Source organism: Phyllostomus discolor, chromosome 6, assembly GCF_004126475.2.
Source record: "Phyllostomus discolor isolate MPI-MPIP mPhyDis1 chromosome 6, mPhyDis1.pri.v3, whole genome shotgun sequence".
Classification (NCBI taxonomy): Eukaryota; Metazoa; Chordata; class Mammalia; order Chiroptera; family Phyllostomidae; genus Phyllostomus; species Phyllostomus discolor.
In genome coordinates, this window is record NC_040908.2 from 497,917 (window position 1) to 509,062 (window position 11,146).

The window sequence follows — 11,146 nt, forward strand, 5'->3', positions numbered from 1 at the left end:
GAGCCTGCCCCGCCCCTCGAGGAGGGGGCGGTGCCAGTGCGCAGCCCGAGACGCTCGCACGGGGGCAGAAAGCTGTGGGTCAACACCACTCGCCCCCTTGTAACGGAGGTAGGGACACAGAGAGATAAAGTCCTCGGAGAAATAAAATCACAAGGGGCTTCTCCCCTACGGAGGGCTGGCCACTGGCTCGGGGAAAACTGCGGTCCGCAGCCGTGAGGAAAACAGCAGTTCTGTTCAGAAACGAGGGAATTTCCATTCCTAAAGCAGGCAGGACACCGCATGTCCAGCGCCAAAGTCCCGCCGGCTCTGGGGACGGATGTGCACCCCCACAAAAGCACACCCCCAAAGACCCCACCGCACGGCGCCCTGCCCAACTCCACTCCAGATGCAACTGGGGCAGATGGGCCCCTTCACTAAGCGCTTTGATCCAAATGCAAATCAGAGCCTTCATACTTCAGACCTGCTGGGCGATGAAGGCCCTGGACCCTGGTTTATCTGGGAAACCTCACAGAGACCTGCGGTCAGTGGGCTGCGGCTGCACTGTGGGGACACCAGGGGGCGATGCAGAGCCACAGGCACGGGGACTGCTTGGCCCCTGGGCCCGGGTGGGGGCTGCACCGGCCCCTCCTTCCCACCCAGGGAACCCCAGCAGCCGGGGGGTGGGGGAAGCCCTGCCCCACCCCCAAGGGTGTGGGCGTTTCCTTTGGCAGTGGCTGTTCTCAGCCTCGCTGTCCCTGAGCAGCCGGCAGCCAGGAGGAGCCTGCTGACACCCGTCCAGGTTCCAGCGTGTCACCGGGCCCCATGGGAGCTGCAGCCCCCCTGGCCGGGCCCGAGGCCCACCCCACAGGGAGAAGCACCCCTCAGAGCAGCAGCCGCTCTCGCTGGAGAAGGAGAAACCAGGCGGCGTCCGCGCGGGTGAGATACGGTCGATAAAACCAAACACGGCAAACCCCCTTCCAGCCAGGACCCGCTGCGGGACCCGCTCTGCGCGCGGGAGGGAGTCTAACTGCCTGGTGCCTCACCCTCCCGGAGGCGCCCGCCGTCTCTCGCATCCGCGCATCCCCGCGAGGCAGGGGTTTCTGCCCGGGCGCCACGGGAACGCTAAAGCTCGTGACGCCGGACCCGAGTCAGGGGCGCCGGCCGGCTGCTCGCCCCTGGGGTTGTCGAGTGAGAAACAACAGCAGCAGCAGCCAACACAGCCACGGCCGGCTGGTGTAAACGAGTCAACGTTACACCTATCTTTTTTTTTTTGTCAGATTGGCCAAGAACGTGTTTTCGGTGAGCTGCAGAACCCCAGCGGTCAGTTTGTGGGCGCCACGGGATCGCCCCGGTTGGCAGCCGCTGCTTCGGGGAGAAGGTGGGGGCGCCCTCACGTCCCGCAGGCCCGGGAAGACCAGGCAGGACTGGATGTGGCTCACAGGTGAGCTTCCCGAGGGTCCGTCCCACCCGGGGGCCTGGCAGCCTCCGCCTCTGGGTCTGCGTGGGCACCTCTGACTCTGGCACGGGGGGGGGGGGGGCCCAGCCCGGGTGCGAGTCTGGGGGGGGCTTTCCTGCAAGGCTGCCCCCTCAGGTGACGCCTGCGTGCAGGTCCCCTCCTCACGGGGTTTAACGTGCCTGACACGAGAAGGGCCTGTGGCTGTCCCCCCCCATCCCCCCTCCTCTCTTCCCACCCCTCTCTCTGTCAGCCACAGGCCGCCTGCCCAGCCCCGGGGCCGCCGGGTGCGAATCTGAACATGGGGCCCCTCACCCTGCAGGAGCTCCCAGGCCAGCGGGAAGACCAGGCCCGGGGTGTTACCCGGGAGGGGACCCAGGGCTGCGTGTGGGGTGGCATGGGCTCCCCATTCTACACGAGCGAACCGAGGCGTCGGTCATGAGGAGGGCCGCTGAGTGCAGGCGGGGGCAGCACCCGGCGGGGGAGCAGGGGGACGCCTTCCAGCAAGAGGCTGGTGGGGGGCCGGGGGGAGGGCAGGAGGGCCAGCCCCAGGGACTACTAGTGGGGGAGGGCGGCCCTGGCAAGCTGCCCGAGCAGCTCCCTGGGACCCTGCCCTCGCCCCCGAGGCCTGGACGTAGGCAGGACAGCAGACAGGAAGAAGGGGCCGAGGAGAGGACAGGGTGTTGAGGTCAGGAGGACTGAGAAGCCGGGAAAGGCCTTCAGGGGGCTGTGGCTGTGGGTGTGGGTGTGGGTGTGGGTGTGGGTGTGCAGCCTCCCCGAGGGGCCGGCAGACGGCCCGGAGAGACCGTCAGTGCCGGCGGCTGGGCCTCTCTGCCCAAGCTGCTCCGCTCCACGGCCCAGCGGGCCGAGAAGGGGGCGGGGAGTTTAACTGGCGGGCACCGACACGCGAGTTTCACAGCACATGTGTGCGTCACAGGATCTTCTCTGGTGTCCCCCCCCCCCCCCCCCAGCACTCGCAGCTGCAAGAGCTGTTCCCGGCTCCCGGGGGAGCGGCAGGCTGTGCCGGGTATGGGAGGGGCGCCGGCCTGGCACCCACGGCGGGGGCAGGCTCCGGACCCTGGTTCGAGCCCCCTGCCCTCTCCCCTTTCCCTTCAAGTCCCTTCCTGCACGTGGACCTCAGGTCCCCGCCTCCCCGCCGGCACGGTCGTCCCCGCCCCGTCCCTCATCTCACAGGCGGCGTGCAGCCTCGCCGGCCCCCCCCCCCCCCCCCGCCCCGGCCGAGGTCCCCGCTGACCCGAGGTCTGCTGGCCTCTCTCTCTCTCTCTCCCTCCCTCCCTCTCTCCCGACCTTTCCCCTGACTGCTCGTGGAGTCTACCCAGGTGCCTGACACCGGCCGCCGGGTAGAGCTCAGACCCGCTCCTGCCGGCGCGAGGGACGCCTCAGCCCACTGTGTCTGCCTGTCTCCTCTCGAGCCACAGGCCCTCTCTGGACCCTTGTCACCAGGAGGGGAAGAATGGACAGACGGGCGGTAGACGGGCAGACGAATGCACAGACGGGAAGGTACGTGGGTGGGCGGGTGGGTTAGGGTGGATGACGGGCGGGTGGATAAACGAATGGGTGGCAGAGGAGCGCACGGATGAGTCACGGGCGATGGATGGCAGGTGGGTGGATGCTGGGTGGGTGAATAAATAGAGGGGTGGACCAGACAGGCGGATGGACAGACAGCCAGCCACCGTGCGTGTCTGGAAGGACGCGGGAGGCCGAGTCCCTGTGCTGCGGGCTCTGCTAGAGGTGGGTGGGGTCTCAGTGGCGCTGAGTGGACGGTGGGAGAAGGGCTGCCCTCCCTGTCCCCCTGGTCGCCCCGGGGTGCCGCCCCTGCTCCCAAGCACTGTTCCCCCCCCCACCCCCCACCCCCACAGCAGACTTATTTCACTGTCTCTTTTTAAGGAGCAAGGACCCGATTCCTTGTGCACCTAGAGCAAGTGTCCTGGGCATGCCCTGGGCAGAGGACCACTGACTTCGGTGCCCTGTGGGGTCCCCCACAGGGGGACCCCCTGCCGGGCCGGGCCCAGCCGAGCACCCTCAGCGGGCCCCTCCCGACACCCGAGACGCCCGCCAGGCGCGTCTGTGGGCGAGAAATGGGGCCACAGGGCTTCTCTTCAGGGCACGCTCAGTGCGATGAGGGTGTCTTTCCTAGTTTCTTATTTCCTTGGAGGCTGAATAGTGATGCTTTTTCTCTGTATCCCTGTTTTCTTGGGGGTCAGCCGAACGGCACAGCTCTGCCCACGCTCTGACGACAGGCGCTCTTTTCTGGGCGGCGAGAGTTAACACCAACAACTCATGCCATGTCCACCCCCCTTCAGGGTCGTTCCCGGGTGGCCCCAGCAGCCCGAGTGGGTGGGGCGGACGCTGCGCCCTCCACTCTGCCCTGGACACGGACGCGCGGGAAGATGGGCGTGTCCAGCATCACATGGTGCCCACCCACTCAGAGAGCCGAGACCAGACCCCAGCAGGTCCGACTTCTCACCCTCTGCCGGGCGCCGCCACCACCCCACACAAGTGCTCTGTGGGCCCCACCGAGGCCGAGGCCGAGGGGTCCGGCCACAGAGCTCGGCGGTGGCAGCCAGGCGTGGGAGCAGGAGCAGCCGGCTGAGGGCCCCGTCACATCATGCAAAACGCCAGCGCCCTGGAGACGGTACCAGCACCCTGGAGACGGTACCAGCAGAACCCTTAAGTGCGTGGCTTCGCGCCCTTTGATCTTTCATGTGCGATTAAATGAAGGAAGTTATAACAAACCCTGAAGCCGGGAAATCATTATTACAAAATAAAACAAAATGCGATAATTATTTTCCGTTGTCCTGTAGGTCACTCCCTCTTTCCCACTGGTGTCTTTGTTCCTATACGTTAAGAATTGGTACGTGCCAGGATAATCGACATTTGATACACCAAAGAAACACTAAACTCTATTCACTATACCGACTAATTGTCGTTAAGGCAAGGAGCATCCTGAAAAGGTTTCAGAACTCCCCGAGCCTCCAGCTTAAATGAACCTCGGCTGTGATTTTAACGAGCTTCTCCAGGGAGGGGCTCGGAGGCCCCCCAAGACCGGTCTCCCCGCCTCTGCTGGAGACGGGGCGTCACGCGGCCCCAGACGGCCAGTAGCGCCGCCAGAGACACCCGAGGGCCCGGAGCTTCAGACACGGCCGGTTGGCGAGCGACAGAAATCAGAGCAGTGAGGTCGCCCCCGAGACCCCCGCCACGGACCCGGGGCTCTGAGAAGAGAGCCAGGCCGAGGTCACGGCTTCCCCCACCCCGCTGGGGGGGGGGGGCTCCGACGGCCTTGTTCCTAGGGAGCTCAGGGTTTGGTGGGAAGACCCCTTGGCTGTGCCCTGCCGGTGAGTGCCGCGGTGGCTCCGAGTGCGCCAGCGACAAAGGCACGTCCCAGCAGGGCCTGCTGCCCAGGGCGCGGAGGGGGCAGACCAGGGTCCCTGCTTGCTGGAGGTGCTGGGTGACAGCAGCAGAAGTCACCCGTCCCCAGCTGCACAGGACGGTCGTGGGGACTTTAAAAAGGCCACCTCCGGGGGGATACCAGGCGCTCTGGCCTTGCCAGGGGTGGGGTGCAGCCTGGGCACAGAATTTCACGGCTCCCCCGATGGCTCCAGCCAGGGTGCACCCAGGGCTGAGACGGGGGCGGGGGTACAGGCCTTCCCCAAACTGCCCAGGACTCGGGCCCCTGTTGCCGCCGGCTGTCCCGGCTCGGCTGGGCTGGGCCGCCTGAGCAAGGGCGTCCACAGGGATGAGGACACGGTCCCGGCCACCGTGGGCGGGAAGCAGACGAGCACGGCTCTCTGTCCACCGCGTGGTCCCCGCTGCCCCCCCCCCCTCGGACCCTGGCTGTCAGCCCGGGGCCCCCGTGGCGTGTGCTGCCCTCTGGGACCCGGCGAGCGGCCGCATGCGGGGCCGGCCTGTAGGACACGGGCACACACAACAACAACATCATCAACGGCAAGCGCGACTCTCGCGTAGAAGAGTGTGCACCTCCTACCATCATATCCTTTGGGGGATATGTCCCTGGTTTGCACCTTGGGAGCTATGGCCCGCTTGCCGTAGGTGTGGCTGTCGTAACCGCCGCACTCAAACGAGGTCTTGGAGTATTTCTCCAGCTCCTTGGCCAGGTTGGAGCGCGGCGTGGTGGTGGGGACGCTGTTTCTGTAGCCGTAGTGAGGGATCTCCAGCTGCTTTACAAAGCACATCGGCCTGTAAGCAGACGAGAGACAAGCGACAGCTGGCTCTCCCGGGGCCGCGGGGCGGGCGGGCCGCGGCGCGCCCGGGGCTCCCGAGGCGGCGCGCGCCGGGCCGGTACCTGAGCACGCGGTCGGAGGCCTGGCTGGACTTGGCCACGTCGCAGCTCTGGTGCTTCTCCTGGGCCTTCGCCAGCTTTTCCGCCGCCGCGATCGGGCACCCGGAGAGGCTGCAAGGTCAGGCAGGGTCAGCGGTCTTCCCAGGTGGCTCTGCGGCACACCCGCCCGGCCACCTCCCACCTCCCCGCCCCACCGGCACAGCCAGACCCCAGGCAGGGCTAGGGGGCCGGCTTTCCCGACGGCCGGGATGGGAGAGCTGGCGTGGCCCCGCCTGTCCCCAGCAGACAGGGCTGCCAGCCACGCCGGTGTGAAGCACACTCCGTCCTTCCCAGACAGCCAGTGAGTTCTGAGACGCTCCAGGGAGTGTGAGCTGGTGCCACTGTCTCTGGCCACAGGCTCCGTCTCGGGTGTGCAGGGTTCTGCAGGGGGGGGCTCACCACGGGGGTGGGGGGGCTGGGTCTGAGCAATGTGAGCCGGGCTCTGCCTGGCACCGGGCCGGAAGTCCGGACTGGCCATGCAAGTGAGCCCTGCTGACCTAGCACGTGGTTGGCCCCCCCCCAGCAGAGCCGGGGGCGGGCGGAGGCCCTGGAGGAATGCCGGGCCCTGTTTCAGAGCAGAGTCCTCACGGACGAGCCCCCCGGGTCTGCTCCTCTGAAACCACGGCGCCTGTGGTTCCCACGGCATTGCATCACCCCGGGGTGCAGGCCCACGGGGCCCTCAGTCTGTGTGCGTGTGTCTGTGCGAAGGTGGGGCTGAAGGGCCGGCGTGGGAATGAGCCGTCGAGGCGTGCTCAGCACGACCCCTGTGCCCCCACCCCGCCCCGCCTCCTCCGGCAGCACAAGCGCAGGCAGGCCGCTCTGGCTCTCGGAAGTGGGGTTGCTGCTTGTTTCCTTACACATTTCCCACAAGGAACCACGTTCGCCAGTCAGGACGGCGAGGCCTCGAGGAACACTCGGGCGGTTCCCGTTTAGGGGCCGTTTCACGGGAGCCGCGAGGCTGAGATGGGCTGTCAGACGGGGAAACATAACTGCCTTCCGGAAGGAAGCCTCTGACTAGCCCGAGGCAACGCAGCGGAGGCTGGACACAGGAGTGGGGAGGCGGGCCTGGCCCGGGGCAGGGGGGGTGGGCAGCAGCGGGCCGGGAGGGGCTCAGCCCCCTGGTGCTGAGCTGCACGCCACCCGTTCCCGACGCCTGCCCGCCTGGCGGTCCGCACCGGTGACGGGGCCGGGGCAGAGTCGGGGCAGGGGGGCAGCTGTGCCGTGTGCCACACAGCCCTCCTGGGCCCTACGCCCCCTGTGCCTGGCGCCCGGGACACGGCCCCTCCCACCCCCTGGGGGACAGGGGAGCCTCGGCTGCGTCCTCTCCAGGTCCCCCTCCCACCTCGGCTGCTGCCCCCCGAGTGGCACCTCCCAGGTGGGCGAGACAACGAGAAGCCCCGTCTGTGCAAAAGGGGCCTAAGCACCGGAGCCCCCGGGAGCCAGGGGACCGCAGCCTCTGGCGCGGGCAGGGGACGCGCGGGCCTTGGGAGGGCCGCCGGCAGGGGGCGCGGCGCGGCGCGGCACGGGGGCTTACCTGCGGTGCGAGTTCCGGTTGCTGTTCACGTGCCCTCGCCCCGTGCAGCCGGGAGTGGGACACTTGAGGACGTTCTCGTGCATGGCCAGGACTTGGCGGTGGGGGGGGGGGCAGAGAAAACAGGGCAGCGTTAGCACCTGGGGGTGGGGGGCAGGTCCGGGAGCTGCGGGGCCCGGGGACCGCACACAGCTCCACGGACGTGCGTGATGGCATGGCAGGGACACACGCGCCTCGTCTCGTGTGCGTAGCGTGCAGTGGGGGGGGCGCACTGGGTGGGGCCGGGGGGCGGGCCACGCGGGCCCCTGGTCCTGGTCCCACACCCGAGCCCATGCTGCTGCCTCAAACACGCAGCGTCACGGGCGCCGTGGTCAAGGGTAGAGAGAGAGCCCCAGACCTGTGCACGCTGTCCCACACGACGTGCGTTTGCTCCCCGAGCCTGCACCTCGCCCCCGGCTCCGGGCCGTCCCTGCGGTCTGGTCGCCCCTCGGTGTCTCCCCCCGTGGAGTCAGGGGCTGGGCCCGTTCACTCTGGGGGCGGGGGGGCCCTGGCTGGGAGGGGCAGGGACTCCTTCCTCAGGGGGCACCTGGGCCCCACCCCCTGGGTGTCCTCCCGGCTCAGAAGAGGCAGGGTCCCGTTCCCACTTGAGCTCTTCCCCCGCCCCCGGGGTCCCGCCCCACCTATGGTGCCGTCCACTCCGGACTCCCCTACTCTGTGACCACCCTGTTGAAGCGTCTCGCATGCAGACCCTGCACACGACACAGCTGCTCTCGGTGGGACAGCACCCGCCCTCCCTCTACGCCCGAGGTCCCTGCAGACAGCCCACCCTTCACGCGTGTCTGCCGTGCAGACCCAACGTGACGGCACCTCTGTGCCCCGCCACCCAGCGGGACCCCTGCCCCTCGAGCCTGCACGGCCTCTGCCTCCTCCCCACACCGCCGGCCTGTCCCTCACCCAGCTCTCCGGCCTCCCTCCCAGACCTCTCAGGGCCTTGGGCACCGCCCTTGCATGGGGGACGGGGGCGGAGACACCATCCTCTCTGGGGAGAGGTCCCCCCGTGTCCCCTGACCTCTCTCCACTGCCCCCACCCCTGGGCTTCACCCTCCTGCCCTTCGTGTCCTAAACTCCCGTCTGCAGCTCCGTCCGGGCGACCTCACTGCAGTGTCCACTGAGCCCATGGAGGGCCGGCCGCAGAGCTGCCACACACCTGCCCGTGTCAGCGGCCTGGTGGCGCTTCCGTGTCCGTGGGAGGGAGGCAGCGCCTCCCTTCGCTGCAGCCACCTGGCCGAGTCCCCAGGCACCCAGCCGTACCTTCCCCTCCCACCGTGTCTCCCCCTCCCGGGAGCGGGGTGCTTCCTGAACCCACCTCCCCTCCCCCTCCCTCCGCCAGGCCAGTCCCTCGCCCGGGCTGCTCCAGGCGCTCTCGTGAACACCAAGTTCCTCCTCCCTTCCACGGGACCGGCTGCCGCAGCGCGGCCATCGCCCCGGGGTCTCAGGGCCGCGTTTGCAGGGGCCGCATCGGCCCTGTGCAGCGTCCTGTCCAGGTGGGGCTCCCAGGGGCCAGGGCTGGGGGCGCGGCCTGCGGAGCGGCCTCGGCCCGTGACGCTGTGTGCTGCGTGCAAACGGGGGCTGCGGAGTGCTCTGTGGGGTGCTCTGTGGGGTTCTGCGGGAGCGTGACGCCTTCCCACTCGAGAAGCGCCGCGAGGAGTCTTACGTGAGCAAACACTGGGGAGGCCCCCGGGGGGTCAGTGGCGGGGCCCAGTCCCCCAGTCCGGCCCGGGGAGACCCGGGGGGGGGGGGTCCGCGCGAGCCCACCCAGCGGACGACACGCTGGAGTGCGGCCCCCGTTTCTGCCGCAGCTTGACTCGCCCCGTGGAAACGTGGAGCGGGGGGCGGGGGGCCTGTCAGCCACGAGGAGGAACCGCTCTGTTTCAAGGTGCACACGCGTGCCTCGGAGAGAAACGGCGTGAAGACGCTTTCTCTCACGAACGGGGGTGCGGCCCCCGCCCTCGTTCTGCAGGCGGGGAGCACGGAGCACAGCGCGTGCAGCCGTGCTCGCGGGGCTCACAGGGCGGGGCAGGGGGCGGGGCTAGGCCCTGGTCTCCGTGGAGACGCGCAGGCACGCGACCCAGAGGGGCGTGGCCCGAGCCCGCGAGTTCCCAGCCCGGGCCAGCTGGCGCCCATCGCTGGGGTTTGGAAAGGACTGGGCGTCTCCTGCTGGCCGGGTCTCGCGCTGGGCCTGGAAGGGCGGCCGGGGGTGGGGGGGGGGGCGTTTTGCACGGGTTTCCCTCGTCTGGAAACGGCCAGCGCTGCCCGCGGGCCTGGAGGGCGTTGGACGAGTGCGGGCTGCCTGCGTGTGAGCGGAGCCCCGGGCTCAGGGGCCGTGGCTGCGGCCACACCGGCGGTCGCCCTGGTCGTGCAGCACACGGGGCGGGGCCGCTGGCGCCCACGGCCCTCTTGCCCGCTCCCAGGACGCGGGCAGGACGCCTGGCTTCGCTCTCGTCAGCAGCCATCTGCAAACCCGGAGCCAGGAGAGCTTCTGAGTGCGCCTCACCCAAAAATGCTCTGCACAGCCCGTGCTCTCGGCCTCACCTACCGTGAGCCTCTCTGGGCTCCGACAGATTCACCTTGGGTGCCCGGAGCCAGCATTTAACAGGACCGGCCTCAAAAGCCCCCGTGCACAGCCAGCCGGTTCTCTGCCGGGTCCTGAGCCCAGTGGCCCTGCCCTCCTGCCCTGCAGCTGCGTCCCAGACACGGGGGGACCTTGGCCGTCTGAAAATCGCGGGCACACTTCCCGTGCTGAGAGAGAGGAGGCCAGGGAGAGTTCGCTCCGGCTCAGCTCTGCAGGGAATTCAGTTGTTTCAGGAGCATGAAGCCTAACTGATGGACACAACCGTGTAGGGTCAGGGCCCGCCCACCACAGCCTCCGGTCCGACGGTGGGATGGCCGTGACACGGAACAGACCTTCTGAGCGGCACGCAACAGGACGCGGACATCAATGCTGATTCATAAATACGCAGCGCCCCAGGGAGCCGGGTGGCGGGACTCCCCGGGGGTTTTCTCGTGGCTCCCGGCCCCTGCGTGTGGGGGTGGGGGGGGCATGCAGCCGGCCTGCCTTCAGCGCTGCAGCCCCAGAGGAGGCGGGGAAGGTGGCGGCTGGCTTGAGGGCGCAGAGCGGGCGGGTGAGAAGCCAGGCCCGCCCAAGGGGGCAGGGGGGCACACGCTGCCCCGCCCCCGGGGGGGGGAGGGGTCTAGAGCCCACCGGCCCCCACGAGCGCGCCAGGGCTGGGTGGCCGCCCTGTGAACAGATGGACATGATGCAGGCGAGATGACCGAGAGGGCTGCAGGCGTGTGTGCGGGGTGGGGGGGGGGGCGGGCGGCAGGACTTACTTTCCGGGGGGACCCTGTCCTTGTGCGGGCATCCGGACAGGCTGCGGTGATGCGGGTACAGCCCGGTCACGTGGCCGGTTCCGTCACAGCCTGGGGTCGGACACTTGCTCTCTTTCTTTTCTGCTCTTGAGGGATCTGAAAGGACAACAGGTGTCAGGAGAGTGAACATTTCACACTCGGAGGAGACCTTCACAAACACAGAAGTAAAGCAGGTGTTGGGGGGCCGGCTGCGACAACAGGCTTTTGCGTAGGTCTTCGGTTTGGGGTGACTTTTGACCCGAAAAGTGTATTCATGAGTCATGACATGTTTTACTTTCTGTGCTAAAGAAAACCAACGGCTACGCCTCCCCAAACTCTCCGTGGTCTCCCTGTGGGTTACGTGAGGAGCTCGGAGACACCGGCGGGCACTGGCACGCAGCAGTGGCCTTCTCAG

At 68.3% G+C, this 11,146-nt stretch overlaps 1 protein-coding gene across 1 annotated transcript in view; it reads right to left on the minus strand.

Moving 5' to 3' along the window:
• Window positions 1-11,146, minus strand: part of MYT1L (myelin transcription factor 1 like) — an 89,136-nt gene that overhangs the window by 46,448 nt on the left and 31,542 nt on the right. The window contains exons 5-8 of the mRNA XM_036027613.1: window positions 10,714-10,900; window positions 7,327-7,417; window positions 5,757-5,864; window positions 5,439-5,650 (exon numbers count right to left, since the gene is read on the minus strand). Of these exons, the coding sequence (XP_035883506.1) occupies window positions 5,439-5,650; window positions 5,757-5,864; window positions 7,327-7,417; window positions 10,714-10,900 (598 nt within the window). The remainder of the gene's footprint in view (window positions 1-5,438; window positions 5,651-5,756; window positions 5,865-7,326; window positions 7,418-10,713; window positions 10,901-11,146) is intronic.